This window comes from Stegostoma tigrinum, chromosome 37 (assembly GCF_030684315.1).
Source record: "Stegostoma tigrinum isolate sSteTig4 chromosome 37, sSteTig4.hap1, whole genome shotgun sequence".
Taxonomy (NCBI): Eukaryota; Metazoa; Chordata; class Chondrichthyes; order Orectolobiformes; family Stegostomatidae; genus Stegostoma; species Stegostoma tigrinum.
The window spans coordinates 8,566,049-8,584,563 of record NC_081390.1 but is presented as its reverse complement, the minus strand read 5'-3'; the positions used below and the strand labels follow the sequence as shown (position 1 = coordinate 8,584,563).

The 18,515-nt window shown below is 41.7% G+C and overlaps 1 protein-coding gene across 2 annotated transcripts in view; it reads left to right on the top strand.

The window, feature by feature from the left end:
* The window catches only part of LOC125467594 (anthrax toxin receptor 1-like), a 110,049-nt gene that overhangs the window by 24,877 nt on the left and 66,657 nt on the right, over positions 1-18,515 (top strand). For both annotated transcript variants that reach the window (XM_059640271.1, XM_059640272.1), the window contains exons 11-13: positions 9,901-9,970; positions 16,913-16,991; positions 18,159-18,254. In XM_059640271.1, coding sequence (XP_059496254.1) covers positions 9,901-9,970; positions 16,913-16,991; positions 18,159-18,254 — 245 coding nt within the window. The remainder of the gene's footprint in view (positions 1-9,900; positions 9,971-16,912; positions 16,992-18,158; positions 18,255-18,515) is intronic.

Genomic DNA, 18,515 nt, shown 5'->3' with positions numbered 1-18,515 from the left:
TGGGCTATGTGGGACTTTGCATTTCCTGCATGCATACATTTTGGTATAACGAATTCTGATGCTTGAATAAAATCATGTTATTTCTCCAATAATATCTGAAATTCTGGATTCGCTAAGCAAAGTAGGTTCCATTTTGATTTGGTTTTAGGCTGAAGATTTCTAAATCATTCCAGGAGTCTTGTAGGCTCCAGTCGGAATGCAATTTGCAATTGCAGAATGTATTAAAATTTTCTTAAACAAATGCTTGTGCAATAAAGACTGATTTGTTACCCTAATTGGTACAATATTGAAGCATTGCAATTCAACTCGCAAGTCTTCTTTCAAATCCAAGCTTTGTCTGACATTTGCACTAAGAAATCCAAGTTTGCTGGTCCTGGCAAGGTCATCTGGTGGTAGAGGGCAATCCCTCCAGGGGGTACCTCCATTCAATTCAAATATACCTCCAGCTAAGTGCAGCATTGATGTAATCTATGGAAATATTGGTAGCCTGATCCATTTCTTGCTTCCTAGTGAAAATGATGTGAATCAAAGAAAAAAAATTAAAGTTTTCTGGAAAGAACATCTTTTGTAAAGCTATTTTAACACATAATATTACAAGAGTTAATGTTTATATGGGATACAAATGTGCCAGTTAATTTTCCTGCCCAGGTTATTGAATTTTACTGTTTATATTTTAAAAAATTACATTTTAGTTTGAACATGTTTTCATTGTGTTATTGGACTGCAAAACATTAGAAAATGTCTCATTTACATAAGTCTCAAAGGTGAAGTTTTGAAGCAGCTTCACCATTAAAATTGTAGTTAACACAACAAAAGAGCTAGTTTTTTCATCTTAATGGGATTTGGGTTAGCATTTGTTGCCCATCCTTAAGTAGTGCGGAAGTGAATAGTTTGCTAAGCTATTTCAAAGGGCCGTTAAGAGTGAACCACATGGCTGTGGGGATGGAGTCACATGTAGGCCAGGCCAAGTTAGTGTGGTAGGATAGTAAAGGATATCAATGATTTAGATGGCTTTTACAACAGTCAATGGCAGTTCAATGGCACCAACACTGAGTCTAGTTTTCCAATTCAGATATTATTGAATGAATTTAATTCCGCCAACTGGCAAGGATTTGAACCCTTATTTCCAGAGCATTGGCTTAGGCTGCTGAATTACTGGTCCATTGACAATACCATTACCCAACCACTTCCCAACTTGACGCGTGCTGAAGGGATCGGTTTAGAAACTGGGGGGTCCAGAGTACCCAATCCGGAGAAGTGTAAGTAGACATGACAAAATCAGTGATCTAGAAGGAGTAAAGAGAACAGAAGCAAAGAAAATAAAACAAAAGTGCAAATAATGTGATGGGCTCAGATCCACAATGAAATCAACTGCACATGGAAATGAATTAGGGAAAGGCTAAAAGGGGTAAAAATTAGGATGCATAAGAACCTGATAGTAAACTGGAAATAGGAAGTAAATGAATACTGTAGAAAGTAGTCCAGCATCAATATCAAAGGTCCCAGTGTGGGACAATTATGAGATAGGTAAAGGGAAAGCAACATGGAGTCTCACCAAACCCTTGTCTAAGGTCGAATGCAGCTGTAGTGAGTGAGGTTCAAAAGCTACAGGTGAGTGGAGTACATCAAGAGATAACAATTCTGTTATTTTTATTGTAATGAAGATTCAGGAAGTGCACAGAGTCTGTTGCAAGATCTTAAAGCAGATGGTGAAGATGGGAGTTACCATAAAATCTAGGAGCAGTCAAGATTTATTTCTTTACCCAGGTGGAAGATATTCTGGTTACAACCAGCCTGTGGTTGAGGAAACAGGATAACTCAGTGGCCAATCATGGGTCTGTTGGACCATTGAAGTCTCTCTGTTATGACAGTGGTAGAGAAATGGCTATAATTTGACTAAGTTTACTTTAAATATTACAAACGGCAGCAGACCAGAGACAGAAGTTGGGACTTATGGTATAGCCTACGAAATCACTTTAATATTGCCTCAGTTCATCTGGTGCTGTAACCCTTATTCATGTCATTTTTACTGTTCGATATAGCTATTCCACACTGTCCTGGCTTGCATCCCATCTTCCACCTAACATATTTGTGCTTGTCAAAACTCGACCTATTATCTTAACTCGGTCCAATCATTCATCTGTATTTGCTTAACCTCACTGGCTTCCATTCAATTTAAAATCCTTGTCCTTGTTTTTGAATCTCTCCCAATGCCATGCCATTCTTTATCTCTATTGGATCATCCTGTGCTTCTAGCCTGTGCTTTCCAATTCTCCTCCTTGCGCATCCATGATTTTAGTTGCTTTTAGCAGCCCTGGTACTACATTCTGGAATTCCTTTACTAAACCTGTTAAAGATCTCTCGGTCCCTTACAAACTATCTTCTTGATCAAGTTTTTGCTTTATTTCCCTAGTGGGTGTATTTATTGATATTGCTATTGAAAAGCACCGTTGGAACATTATTTTGCACTAAAATCACTCTACAAATATGAGCTATTATTGTTGTTTACGCTAAGAAATCCCAGAATTTCCTAACCAATCTCCTGTCTGTACCACCCAAAGCAGATTAACTGATCAGACGTCTCATTTACTCTCTGTGGGATGTTCATATGTGCAAATTAAGAGTTGCATTTTCTTGCATAACAATAATGTCTATACTGTGCTTAAATAATTCATTGAAATACCCTGAGGATATGACGGCATGTGATATAAGTGCAAGCTCTTTCTTGTATTAGGTGGGTTGAGCAAAATAACATTTCTTTTTATAATGATTTTGTGCTGCACCTAATTTTCAGGCTTCAAAACTTAGAATTTTACTTGTTTTACATTCTCCACTGACTTGATACACTTTAAGGAAACCTGTCTTGTGTTTGAACCTAAAGATGTTATGGATAGAATGGGGGTTGTGGAGTTGCACACACTCTCCTATTCCTACATTGTTTAAAATCCAGTAATTACATCATTCTATCAGATGTGTACCCTCAGGTAAATTTTTGCTTATTACATTTTTTTTAGCACCAAAGATCAAAACAGGAGTCTGCTTTGGACAATCTGGGCACAAATCATACTCGTGTTTGATAACAGACACGTGAGTTTAGGACAACAAAATGTGAGGCTGGATGAACACAGCAGGCCAAGCAGCATCTCAGGAGCACAAAAGCTGACGTTTTGGGCCTAGACCCTTCATCAGAGAGGGGGATGGGGTGAGGGTTCTGGAATAAATAGGGAGAGAGGGGGAGGCGGACCAAAGATGGAGAGAAAAGAAGATAGGTAGGGAGGGGATAGGTCAGCCCAGGGAAGACGGACAGGTCAAGGAGGTGGGATGAGGTTAGTAGGTAGATGGGGGTGCGGCTTGGGGTGGGAGGAAGGGATGGGTGAGAGGAAGAACAGGTTAGGGAGGCAGAGACAGGTTGGACTGGTTTTGGGATGCAGTGGGTGGCGGGGAAGAGCTGGGCTGGTTGTGTGGTGCAGTGGGGGGAGGGGACGAACTGGGCTGGTTTAGGGATGCAGTAGGGGGAAGGGGAGATTTTGAAACTGGTGAAGTCCACATTGATACCATTAGGCTGCGGGTTCCCAGGCGGAATATGAGTTGCTGTTCCTGCAACCTTCGGGTGGCATCATTGTGGCACCGCAGGAGGCCCATGATGGACATGTCATCTAAAGAATGGGAGGGGGAGTGGAAATGGTTTGCGACTGGGAGGTGCAGTTTGTTGCGAACTGAGCGGAGGTGTTCTGCAAAGCGGTCTCCAAGCCTCCGCTTGGTTTCCCCAATGTAGAGGAAGCCACACCGGATACAGTGGATGCAGTATACCACATTGGCAGATGTGCAGGTGAACCTCTGCTTAATGTGGAATGTCATCTTGGGGCCTGGGATAGGGGTGAGGGAGGAGGTGTGGGGGCAAGTGTAGCATTTCCTGCGTTTGCAGGGGAAGGTGCCGGGTGTGGTGGGGTTGGAGGGCAGTGTGGAGCGAACAAGGGAGTCACGGAGAGAGTGGTCTCTCCGGAAAGCAGACAGGGGTGGGGATGGAAAAATGTCTTGGGTGGTGGGGTCGGATTGTAGATGGCGGAAGTGTCGGAGGATGATGCGTTGTATCCGGAGGTTGTTGGGGTGGTGTGTGAGAACGAGGGGGATCCTCTTTGGGCGGTTGTGGCGGGGGCGGGGTGTGAGGGATGTGTTTCAGGAAATGCGGGAGACGCGGTCAAGGGCGTTCTCGATAACTCTGGGGGGAAAGTTGCGGTCCTTGAAGAACTTGGACATCTGGGATGTGCGGGAGTGGAATGTCTTATCGCGGGAGCAGATGTGGCGGAGGCGGAGGACTTGGGAATAGGGGATGGAATTTTTGCAGGAGGGTGGGTGGGAGGAGGTGTATTCTAGGTAGCTGTGGGAGTCTGTGGGCTTGAAATGGATATCCGTTACAAGCTGGTTGCCTGAGAGGTCCAAGAAGGTGAGGGATGTGCTGGAGATGGCCCAGGTGAACTGAAGGTTGGGGTGGAAGGTGTTGGTGAAGTGGATGAACTGTTCGAGCTCCTCTGGGAGCAAGAGGCGGCGCTGATACAGTGATTCGCCAACTCTCCAACACCACCTCCTACCGCCCCCTCGATCATGACCCCACACCCGAGCACCACACCATCATCTCCAACACCATTCATGACCTCATCACCTGAGGAGACCTCCCACCCACAGCCTCCAACCTCATTGTTCCCCAACCCCGCACGGCCCGTTTCTATCTCCTTCCCAAAATCCACAAACCTGCCTGCCCTGGTCGACCCATCGTCTCAGCCTGCTCCTGCCCCACCGAACTCATCTCCACCTATCTGGACTCCATTTTCTCCCCTTTGGTCCAGGAACTCCCCACCTACCTCCGTGACACCACCCACGCCCTCCACCTCCTCCAGGACTTCCAATTCCCTGGCCCCCAACACCTCATCTTCACCATGGACGTCCAGTCCCTATACACCTGCATTCCGCATGCAGCTGGCCTCAAGGCCCTCTGCTTCTTCCTGTCCCGCAGGCCCGACCAGTCCCCCTCCACCGACACCCTCATCCGCCTAGCCGAACTCGTCCTCACCCTCAACAACTTCTCTTTTGACTCCTCCCACTTCCTACAGACTAAGCGGGTGGCCATGGGCACCCGCATGGGCCCCAGCAATGCCTGCCTCTTTGTAGGTTACGTGGAACAGTCCCTCTTCCGCACCTATGCAGGCCCCAAACCCCACCTCTTCCTCCGGTACATTGATGACTGTATCGGCGCCGCCTCTTGCTCCCCAGAGAAGCTCGAACAGTTCATCCACTTCGCCAACACCTTCCACCCCAACCTTCAGTTCACCTGGGCCATCTCCAGCACATCCCTCACCTTCTTGGACCTCTCAGTCTCCATCTCAGGCAACCAGCTTGTAACTGATGTCCATTTCAAGCCCACCGACTCCCACAGCTACCTAGAATACACCTCCTCCCACCCACCCTCCTGCAAAAATTCCATCCCCTATTCCCAATTCCTCCGCCTCCGCCGCATCTGCTCCCGCGATAAGACATTCCACTCCCGCACATCCCAGATGTCCAAGTTCTTCAAGGACCGCAACTTTCCCCCCAGAGTTATCGAGAACGCCCTTGACCGCGTCTCCCGCATTTCCTGCAACACATCCCTCACACCCCGCCCCCGCCACAACCGCCCAAAGAGGATCCCCCTCGTTCTCTCACACCACCCCAACAACCTCCGGATACAACGCATCATCCTCCGACACTTCCGCCATCCACAATCCGACCCCACCACCCAAGACATTTTTCCATCCCCACCCCTGTCTGCTTTCCGGAGAGACTACTCTCTCCGTGACTCCCTTGTTCGCTCCACACTGCCCTCCAACCCCACCACACCCGGCACCTTCCCCTGCAACCGCAGGAAATGCTACACTTGCCCCCACACCTCCTCCCTCACCCCTATCCCAGGCCCCAAGATGACATTCCACATTAAGCAGAGGTTCACCTGCACATCTGCCAATGTGGTATACTGCATCCACTGTACCCGGTGTGGCTTCCTCTACATTGGGGAAACCAAGCGGAGGCTTGGAGACCGCTTTGCAGAACACCTCCGCTCAGTTCGCAACAAACAACTGCACCTCCCAGTCGCAAACCATTTCCACTCCCCCTCCCATTCTTTAGATGACATGTTCATCATGGGCCTCCTGTGGTGCCACAATGATGCCACCCGAAGGTTGCAGGAACAGCAACTCATATTCCGCCTGGGAACCCTGCAGCCTAATGGTATCAATGTGGACTTCACCAATTTCAAAATCTCCCCTTCCCCAACTGCATCCCTAAACCAGCCCAGTTCGTCCCCTCCCCCCACTGCACCACACAACCAGCCCAGCTCTTCCCCCCCCCCCCGCCACCCACTGCATCCCAAAACCAGTCCAACCTGTCTCTGCCTCCCTAACCGGTTCTTCCTCTCACCCATCCCTTCCTCCCACCCCAAGCCGCACCCCCATCTACCTACTAACCTCATCCCACCTCCTTGACCTGTCCGTCTTCCCTGGACTGACCTATCCCCTCCCTACCTCCCCACCTATACTCTCTCCACCTATCTTCTTTACTCTCCATCTTCGGTCCGCCTCCCCCTCTCTTCCTATTTATTCCAGTTCCCTCTCCCCATCCCCCTCTCTGATGAAGGGTCTAGACCCGAAACGTCAGCTTTTGTGCTCCTGAGATGCTGCTTGGCCTGCTGTGTTCATCCAGCCTCACATTTTGTTGTCTTGGATTCTCCAGCATCTGCAGTTCCTATTATCACGTGAGTTTAGGGTTAGGTGAGCGGAAAGTGGCTGCGCCTGAGATCAAAATGGTATCTGTCCGAACATCAAGTCATCCTGGTAAAATTGAAGTCAATAGGACTCGAGGAGCAAACATTCTACTGGCTGGATGAATACCTAGCACAAATGAAGTTAGCTGTCGTTGTTGGAGGCTAGTCATCTGAGTCTTAGGAATTCCTCAGAGCATGTCTGCAGTCCATCTATCTTCAGTTGCTTCATCAATGACCTTTCCTCCATCACAAAGTCAAATATGGGAATGTTCTCTGAAATTGCACAGTATACAGTTCAAATCACAATTCTATCCACACCATAAACATGTACTCCCACCACCAGCAGAACACTGTAGTAGTGTGTAGCTACCTACCCATAGGGTAGACTGCAGTAAAGCACCTTTCAAACCTGAAGTTTCTGGAATCTAGATTGATGAGGGTATTTGACACATGGGAGCTCCACCACTTCCAAGTTCCCTCCATCATTGCTGGGTCAAAACCTACTCATACCATCTGTATAGCTTCTCTGTATGGTGACTCAAGAATATTTCTCACTTCCTTCTCCAGGGCAGTTAAGGATAGACATAAAGTAATGGCCTGTCCAGATCCTGTGAGTGAATAATCAAAATAAATTTTTCACCAGTTCAACCTTGTAGCCTGGAATAATCTTTTAAAGAGTGATAACTTAATTTGCTTTCATAATTAGAGCTGAAAAAGTATTTTTAATGAACTGTAAACATTTTAATCCATGTCTAGTGCACGACTGTGAGTAACCTCTTTTCTAACAAACAAAAATAGGTCGAAAAAAAGAGAACCAATCATTAGCTTCATTGGTCTACAGTTGTCAATTATTGTGTATATTAGGAATTTTTAAGCTTTAATAGCTTTTAAAAAGGTAGGTATTAGTATTATTGTGATTTAAGAATAAATTAATTTTAATAGTCTTAAAAGCCTAGAAATGGGCACAGTTAGCAGGAATGGCATGATGATTAATCTGATCGGCAGTCACATCCAGTTTTGTAAGCAGGATTCGATTACAGTGGAATCTTTCTAATTTGGTTGAAAATATTGCAGAAACTTTGTATGCACCAGTGGCAATTTAAGGGCCTCCATCTCCTGCACTGGTTCGCTGATTTTAGAGCTTTGCACTGAATCTGTCAAAACAGTACTACAAACATCTCATACCACAAAGTTCAGTACTTTGACAAGAGTGCACTTTTGTCAACATTGACTGATTATACATTTTATTCATTTGGCTGATCTATTTTAGAGTGCCCTCTTTCCCGTATTACACATTATAACACACTGCCTGCTACCACTCAATTATTGCACAAAATGGTAGTGGCCGAAACTGCAACATTGTCAGTTTTGCTAGCGGTTTAGAGGGAGCTAATTCTATGTTTCAGACCTACTCAGTTAATTACATTCTTGGAAGGTGTGGCTGGTTCATTTACCTTGCCAAACCTTATAAGATCAGTACTTATTTTTCCCCTGAAATTGCTGCAGCGCTGAGTAATTGAGTTGATACTGAATATTTCAACAACCTAGCGTTTGCTGTACTGTGCTCTTCTGGAGTTTCAGACAATGTCTCCTTTTTCTAACTATTGAGAAATGCTGATATGCTCTCAATGCTCCTGGATGGGTGGTGGGGGTTTGGTGGAAACCTCCATAGGAATAGGAATCCTGACATGAGTCATTCTGATCAATCCAAAGGTTAAAAGTTTTGAGTGTTGTTAAATCTAGACATCAATGTTTAATAAAGATATGTGCATCACTTTATGTGACAGTTTCGATATGTTCATTTAGCAACTCATTGAGAAATGCCCAAGAAGCAGCTACAGAAAGGACTGACCAACCCATAACTCAGAGGAGGAGGAATTTCTTCTCTAAAAGGGTTGTGATTCTAGAATACTTTACTGAACAGCAGTAAAGGCTGGGTCATCAGCGTATTCATGGCGAGATAGAGTTTTAATCACTGAGTGAATCATGGTTATGGGGAAAAGGCAGGAAAGCAGAATTGAGGGTTATCAGCTGAGCCATAATCTAATTGAATATTGGAGCAAACTGGATGGACTGAATAGTGTACTTCTGCTATGTCTTATGGACTTACAACCTGCTCTCAACAGTTGTGTCAAATGACCATAGGCAGTCTAATCAATTGCATACCTTAGACCCTAGCAGCATTGGGACTGAATGTAATGCTGACCACTGAATGGAAGAATCACAGCACAAAGCATGGGCAGATGATGCAAAAGCATTTAGGGTCAGTCAATGACAACAGCCTCAGGAATGGTTAATCTTGAGGATATGCTTACTTACTGTTTAGCATCAGGTGTGTGTCCTCAGCAGTGTACTCCTGAATGACGTTCTATCAAAGATCCTCATCTGAGTCTCTAGCAGTAGAGTTCATTTGCAATCTCCCCTTCTGGGAGGAGCTGAGCAACAAACCATCTTCACCTCTGGCCTGGCTGCAGCCCATTCATGGCCAATGCATCACACGCTTACCCCAACACTGCAGGTCCATTGAATGTCAGCAACTGACCTGCTGTCTTTGCAATTTCTGATCAAGTGGTTTGGCATCTTTATCAGCACTGTGCTCTTCCATCTTGGCCTTCTGTGGATTGGGAAAGTGCAATACACGGGGTTGGATGGCTGGTTTGCTCAGCAGGGTAATGGTGACAATGTGGGTTCAATTCCTATACTGATGAGGTTACCAGGTGCTCTCTTTCTTAACCTTTCCCCACTCCTGGAGTGTGGTGACCCTCAGGCTAAACCACCATCAGTCCTCTCTCTCTAATGGGACAGCAGCCCAGTGATACTTGCATAAACAACTAGATATAGTTTTATACTTTTTCTTGGGCATTGAAGAAAATTTTGTAATGAGAAAACTTTATGTTGATTTATCCTCTCATCCTAAATATATTTTCTAACAAAATGTGTATTTACGTAGTGTTTGTAGCATAGTAGAACGTTCTAATACAAGTCAAATTAAAATTTACACATTACAAGAATGTACTACATTAGTGTGAATATTTATATTTCAGATTAGCCATTACAATATTCACTTTTAATGCAAAATTTCGGCATTAATAAATATTTCCATCTTTTAGCGGAGAAGCCTCTTGTTGTGGAAGATAATTACTTGCTGTGCACTGCTCCAGTGATCGATGAAGTTGGAATGTAAGTAATAAGGTTATTTTTTTTTGCAATGTATTGAATACCTGAAATTAAGCTTAATTCTGACTCCAGCATGGGCTTCTACTGCAGATCACGATGCATAAGATGACCCCATTTTCTCAGTGCCAGAAATCGTGCTATGTTTGCTTGTCATTTAAGCCAATCCAGTTTTTCAGCCAAGAGATGTTATACACTCATTAAAACTCAACCCATCACCCCAGAAATGCTGCTTTTATTTACCTTGTGCTATGACTCAGTACATTGCATCAAGCAGTTAATACAGACTTGGTTGTGAACAAGATGTGAGGAAATTTAAGGCATGTCCACATGAAAGACACTGTGCATGGTATAGCAAGTGAACAATTGAAATTAGTCTTCCAGCAATAAGTATGAAATACAAAGTTGCTTTTGTGTTAAAAGCTGTAGGAGTTTTTTGTGTACATCTATGATAATGTTTGGGTGGATATGGATTCGTAACTGGAGTTCCTGTGCTCTGTGTAAACAGTGCAGCCTATTAATATAGCAAATGTCCAGATCTCCTATAACCAGCAAGGTCAAAGGATGCCTGAGACAATAGTGATAGAAGTACAGCAGCATTGTCACTGTATTGGTAATGCTTTTGAAACATGGATTCCAATCACCATTGTAGCAGATGGTGAAATTTGAAAAAAATTGGGCAAAACTGTTGTCATAGTGTGAATGAGTAGGTATAGCATTATATTTGCAGGAGAAATTCACAAATATTATTCCTGGGGTGAGAAATTTTAGTTTTCAGGTTGCCATCCTGAAAATATCCCCTTTATCCCACCTCTGTCTTCTGTTAATTAGCCAATGTTCCATCCTACCCTACTCCCAACACAGTATGGGCTTTTATCTTGTGAAATAATCTTATCTTTGGTACCATAAAAGAACCTCTTGGTAATCCAAGTATATTTACAGCTGCTGGTTCCCTCTATCTATTCTTGTTATCTCGTTATCTCCTCAAAGAACTGTAATAAATTTGTAAGGCATGATTTCCCCCTCATGAAGCCATGCTGCTTTGCTTGGTTATATTCAGTTTCTAAATGTTATGTTATTACATCCTTCATAATCCTTTTACAATGACAAATGTTAAACTAACTGGCCCAAACCTACCTCCTTTTCTTTCTCCCTTCCTCTGAATAAGCAGTTTTCTAAATCTCTAGGACGTTCCAGAATCTAAGGATTCCTAGAAGGTTACTACCAGGTAATCCATGATCTCTGTGCTTCTTCATTTAAATCCTAGGATGCAACCCATCAGGTTCAGACGATTTATCAGCCTTTAGCTTCATTATTTTCCACAGCCTGACTGGTCATCAGTGAGTCTACAACCAATGAATACAGCTACCTAAAATCTTGGTCTGCAAAGAAATGCCATGACAGATGGTAAAAAAGTAAAGAAGAATGATAAATTAGTTAATGCATGATATTTCTGTTGCTGACATTCAGAAAGAAACATTAAAACTGGAGAGATTGTACAGCCATGGTCTGAATTATACCAAATATCAGCTAAGTGGCAATTTTTGGGTGTTACATGAAGGGTTTCTCACTGCAACCCCTAGTGGGTTTTTTATTCTTGATGTTGAGAATCTCATTTTCCTGAGTTGACAATTTTTCCAACTGATTTGCCATTATGCATGTCATTCAGGGCTGGAAAAATTTCAGCCATAGTTTCACCAGCATGTTAGTAAGGCTGAGAAGTGTTAGAAGATGCTATCGTATACTGCAATTATTCATGGTAGAGCAGAGAATGCAAAATAAAAATTTTTTTTTGACTTTTAAAATCATGAGAGTGAATGGGAAAAGATTCCTTCCTCAGGTTGGGTCAGTAATAAGAAATTGTCAATTTGAAACATTCACCAAGAGAGATTAGGAGAAATATTTTTATCTAGAGCTGCTGTAGCATGGAGTACTTTGCCAAAGCAAACTAACGAGGTAGACACCATTGCATACTTTAAGGTGGAGTAGGTAAACATTTGAAGAAATGAATTCAGGATGCTGAAGGCAGTTGAGTTAATTTCTAATTGCCGTAGTAAATTGTGGTACAGGCATGATGGGCTGAATAGCCCCAGACATAATATATTTCTATGCTTGGTGGTTTAAACTTTACATAATAATAAATGTTTGACCCTTCTTGTTTTGGCAAAGTAATTCTCATGCATACAGTTTCAACTAATCAAAACTATATGACTCACCATCATCTAATAATTTAAGTTTAAAACAATATTATTTAGACAATTTTATAGGAATTCACCGCTGTCAGTAATTTTATTTTCTAAGTTACTTCACTTTTGTTATAGACAGTCTCTGGTTAACCAGAGATTTCTATTGCTGCACAACTGGAAATTCTGGACAGGATGAAATTGTGGTTTTCCTGTGATTTTGTTTGTTGAGACTGAACCCCACGCATTTTAATAGTTTCTTTGCTGCACCTGCAGTAAATGTAATGACTCTCATAGAGATGCTTATTGTCCAATTTTATTTAAAAGTACTGAGAAACCTACATCTTTACATCCATTTATCCATTTCAAATTCAAGTCGCCTCCTGCTGCTGTTACAGTTTGGATGTTCTTAATTTCGAATATGCTTACTTCATCTGTGGTCGATTGTGATTGATGGATAGCCAGAGGCTTAGAAGACTGTAGAAAGACACTTACTGTTTTCACACAGTCTAGAGCAGTGCAACCTGCATTCTCAGAATAACTTTCACATCTAAATATTCCTTTAGCTGTTGATATTGCAAAGGCTTGCTGTTTCAGAAAGTAGAAGACTGTATTTCACTTCTTAGCACATCATTATTCAACCAAAACATTTTTAATTGATCTGGATTTGAAATTTGTGCTGTTTTTTGCATGACAGAGTATAAGTTCAGTACTCCAACAAAATGAAATCTCACTTAAAAAGTGTCATCAGAAAAGAATGTCTCATCTGAAACATATGATCTGCTATGTCTCAGTTTATTTTCCTGAACTAACTAACTAACTGTTCCAGCTTATGTTCCTGAACTAAATAAATGTTCACATTTTTAAAAAAAACTCCAGAAACCTTTTGCACTTCTCAGTAGGAAGTTATTCAGATTATATGTCTTTCAAACGCCATTTAGTATTATTTTCATTCATTATTTGCTTATCAGATTTATAGATTATAGTGAGAGATGTGGTGAGAGTACTGCCTTTGACATCAAGGTTATATTTGACTGAGTGTGGCATTATGGAGCCCCAGCAAAACTGGAATCAATGGTGTGTCAATACTATGGCTTTAAGCAGTGTATTTGTCCATTTTTTCATGAAGGGAGGTTGAGACAGAAGTGGAGAGTAGTTTGTTCCAAGTCAGTAAAGTAAATGGCTTGTGAGGTTGTGGCTTTTTTTAAAAGTTGGAACAATAGAAGCAGCATGAATGGGAGGTGTTAGACTTCCAAAGATCCAGGGTTTGAGTTTAACTGTCAGTAGTTGTTGACATCTAGAAGTTGGCTGTGGAAGCTGTCTCTGTCTCCTTGCTCCAGCTAAAAAGCTTAGGTTCTCTCTCTCTGCCAGAATCATATGTGAGACAGTCTGTTTTACTGATTTTGCCTTTGCCAAAGGTGTGCTTATGGGATGTTGCTATACTAGAACAGGTGCTGTTTAGTAGTTAAATAGTCTATTATTCTGTTATGCATTCCAATAGAGTTTAAGTTATACCAATTCTTCTTTCTTTTATATGTTTTTTAAACTGTAGGTAAGAATAAAATGTACTTTGCTTAAAGCCAAGGATTGTAACCAATTGAATTACACCTGAAACACAACACCTTACACTTGTCTTTAAATAGGATAAAAGTTAGGGTCTAGGCTATCTCCTTGATATACTTGAAGACAGTTGGGTCTGTTCCATAATAAGTATCAGGGGGTAAACTCTATGTTGGTTGAAGTCATCCCTGACACATAGGAAGATGGTTGTGGTTGTCGGAGGTCAGTCATCTCAGCTCCGGGACATCTCTGCAGCAGTTCCTCAGGTGTCATAGGCTGTCTTCATCTGCTTCATTATTGACCTTCATTCCATCATAAGGACAAAAGTGGGGATGGTCACTGGTGCTGAACGTTGCACATTCATGCCTCCTTGGTGACTGAAGTAACCCATGTCAAAATGCAGAAGTACCTGGACAATATCTCTGTTTGGGCTAACAAGTGACAAGTAATATTCTTGCCACATAAATGTCAGGCAGTCTCCAACAAGTGAGAATCTAACCATAGCCCCTTAGCAAAACCATCATTGAATCCCCTACTGGGAATAGCATTGACCCAGAACTGAACTAGACTAATCATATTGTTATTATGGCTACAAGACCATATCAGAAACTAGGAATCTTGCAAAGTGAGCCACTGTGTGCTTCTTCAATGACATTCAAGAAACCCACATTCATCTAGTACAAAGCAGTCTATTTGATTGGCTTCCATAAACATTCACTCCCTCCACCACTGGCACTCAATGCACATAGCAGCTACTATCTTGAAGATGCACCGCAGAAATTTACCAAGGCTCCTTAGCAGCACCTTTCATAGAATCATAGAATTTTAAAGATAGAAGGAGGCCATTGATAGATTGTGTATATAGAAGCTTCCATAAGAGCTACCCAGCTTGTCCCATTCTCTAGTCTTATCTCCATAGCCCTTTAAAATTCATCACTTTCCATTAAATATCCATCCCTGTTTTGAAACTTCCTATGAATCTGCCTCCACTACTCTCCCAGGCAGTGAATTCCAAACCCACAATTACTTCTATCTAGAAAGACAAAAGGGCAGCCTGTAGTGCAAGTTCCCGTCCAAGTCACTGATCATCCTGACTTGGAAATATATCACCATTCCTTCAATATCACCAGATCAAATCCTAGAACTTGCTCCTTCATGGCATTGTGGGTCTACCTATACCAAACGGACTGCAGCACTTCAAGGAGGCAGCTCACTGCCACCATCTCAAGGGCAACTAAAAATAGGTCATAAGTGCTGGCCCAGCCAGCAATGCCCACATCCCATGAATTAATTAATTTATATAAAGTATGTTCCAAATAATAAGCTGTGTAAAAATATTCCAGTTGCCACTGAGTTTACAGTATAGATGTATTGAGAAAAATATCTTGTGCAACAAAATAATTGAGGGCAAAGGATTGAATAGTAGATCAGCAAGATTTGTATTGTTTTGTTCTAAAATAGCAAAGGATTTTCAAATGATCAGTTTGGTAAATGATCAATTCCATCTTAACTAATTTCATTGATTTCTATATGCAACAATATATTGTAATCATATAGCACCTTTTAATGTGACCAAAAAGATTCCAAGGTATCTTATGAAATAACTACAGCATAGAAGATTGAGGGCTGACATTATTAAAATTTATAAAATCATGAGGGGCATAAGTAAGGTGAATGACAAGGGTCTTTTCCCTAGGGTGGGGGGGGAGTTCAAAACAGGGGGCACATTTTTAAAGTAAGAGGAGAAAGATTTAAAAAGGACATGGGGGCAACTTTTTTACACAGAGTGGTTTCCATGTGGAATGAACCACCAGAGAAATTGGTTGATGCAGGTACAATTACAATGTTTAAAAGATATTTGCCTAAGTTCACAAATAGGAAATGTTTGAAAGGATATGGGCCAAGTGAGTTTGGAATTATGGTTGGCGAGGACAGATTGGACTGAAGTGTCAGTTTCCATGCTATATGATTCTCTTACTCCACAGAAGCCAGTAATATCTCACCATATCAGCCTTTATTTACACATGGAGAGTCCTTGACGCTGAGCCAGCTCCCTCAAAGCCAACTGTCAGAGTGAACAGGATGTCTAACACTCCTGTTCTTATCTCAGCCAGGACTCCCTGACTGGACCACATTAACACCCCCAATCAGGGCACTCATATTCTATGACGTCCACCTGGCTCAGGTTATTACAATCACACCTTACGGAAGCATTATAAAACAAAATTTAAAACCAAAGTGCCACATTTGTCACTGTCTTCCCCTCAAAAAGACCTATTTAATCCCATTTCTTATTTTCTGTGTGCTAACCAATTCACAATCCATGTGAGTATATTACCACCAATCCTATGTGCTTTGATTTTACACAGTACTCTCTTAATTGAGACTTTATCGAAAGCTTTCTAAAAATCAAAAGCACCCAATACAACTGTTTCTCTCTCATCTATTCTACAAATTACCTGCTCAAAAAACTCCAATAAGTTTGCCAAATATGATTTCCTTTCATAAATCCGTGTTGACTTTGTGTAATTTTGTTGGAATTTTTAAGTATTCACTTGTCCGATCCTTCATAATAGACTCCAACATTTTCCCTACTACTGAAGTTAGGCTAACTGGTCTGTACCTTTGCATTTTCTCCAAGCCACCTTTTTAAAGAGAGGGGTTACATTTGCCACCCTCTAATCTGCTTGGACTATTTCAGAATCTACAGAATTTTGGAATATGACAGCCAATGCTTCCACCACTCCCATGGTTTTCCCCTTTCGTATCCTGAGATTTAAGTTATCTGATTCTTTAGAGAACTTTAGGTCTTTAGGAGGTGAGCTGCTAGCTGCAGGCGTCCTATTCTCTGACCTACAGGAAAAGGCACAAACATGAAATGGCTGTCTAATTCAAATTTCTGGTCAATGGCAGCTTCTACAACGTCACTGGTGGTGTCTGCAACCTTGACACAGTCTTGAACAAGACAGCACCTGCAGTAAAACAAAATTGGGGCTCAAATGATCAACATGACATTACCATTTTCTTTCACATTGGATATAATTCCAACCAGGACAGAGCGTTTCAAGATTTCTTAATTCACCTCAAGTACAAACCTATGCAAATACTTCAATAGTTCAAAGGCCAGAAAGTAGTATAATTGGAGTAAAACCTGCATGTATTATAAGGAACATGTTATTAATCAATATTAATGTTTTCCTTTCAGGGTAGTTTACCTTCAAGTAAGCATGAATGAGGGGTTAACATTCATATCCAGCTCTGTCAGTATCACCAGTACACATTGTGTAAGTAAATAGTTGGAAATACAAATAAGAAGGAAATATTTTGGATTATTATCAAAGTATTTATAAGAAGACAAAACTACTCAAATGCAAAAGAAGCTGAAGTTTGTGGTAGACCTCATACATTATAAAAATACTTCTCTGATGGTCACAGAAATTTGAGGGTGCATCCATGAGGATCAATGGTCGGCACAACATTGTGGGCTGAAGGGCCTGTTCTGTGCTGTACTGTTCTATGTTCTATGTTCTATGATCAAGAACAATTTGCACTTCTATTAAATTCACCATGAGCAAAGAGTGATCTCAGTTACTGGAAGCTCAACAAAGTATAAACAAATGGGAAAAAGAGGAAAAAAGATAACGTGGGATTTCAGTCAACGTGAAGGGTTTTAGAGAACTTCAGACAATATGCAGGAAGAGACTGAAGAAAGGAGTTCTGCATGGGGTCTAAGTGAAGGCGTCGCCACAGTTAAAATAAAGGAGTGGCTAATGTTCGAACTGAGAGAGTGGAAACAAAGAGAATTTCGTTCTTAGATGAGCGGACAGTGCATGTAGTAGTGACTGCAGGGTATTTTTTGAGGTCTGGTGTTGTGAATAACAGCATTTGAAGATAATGAAAAGGCTTCAGACTCTGAGGCTTCGTGGATTTTTTTAAAGCTCATTATAGTGATAACGTAACTGCAGGGATTTGTATGAATTGTAGGTTATAGAAAGTGAAGGTGGGAGAGCCAGTTTGGAGATCACTGGGAAAATTAGGATTAAAGCCAGTAAAGGCATGGATCCTGTATTATTTCCCAATTCATTTATTTCTGTTGTGCATATTTAGGTGCACTCTTTTTCACTTCTGGTCTTATTTCTGCATGTCTCTCTTTCTTTAATATTTTTAGCTTGAAGAATTCCTTACTCATCTTACAAAACTATTTGTTCTTCTCTGAGACACCTTCAACTCTTTTTCTCTGGTTGTCTTCCTCCTATAGAGTAAGTTTCTCTACTTCCTGGGTTTATGTAGCTATTTACTGTTGTAGTCTGATTCATAACTATTGTCACCATTTTCCTCAATTCTGAGCATTTCTGTTTCTTTCACAAGATTTATAATGTCATTGGTTGTACATGTTATCTACTATAATGGCTTCTGCCAAGCAGGATAATATCTTTTTTTCTATTTTTCAGTCTGATGGAACAATCCTTTTAATTGCTCTGTTAGTTTTGTTCCTGCTGTTGGCATTGATCTTGCTGTGGTGGTTTTGGCCTTTGTGTTGTACTGTGGTAAGTTTTCAATCACTTAAAGTGACTCTGAAACTAAAACAGAAATTGCTGAGGAAACTGAGGAAGTTGAGAAGCATCTGTAGAGACAGAAACAGAGTTAATATTCCGAGTCCAATGGGTTCAGTTCTGATGAAGGGACACCGGACTAAAAATGTTAACTTTATTTCTATCTCCATAGGTGCTTCTAGACCTGCTAAGCTTCTCTAGAAATTTTTGATTTTGTTTAAGATTTCCAGTATCCACAGTTCTTTGTTTTATTCA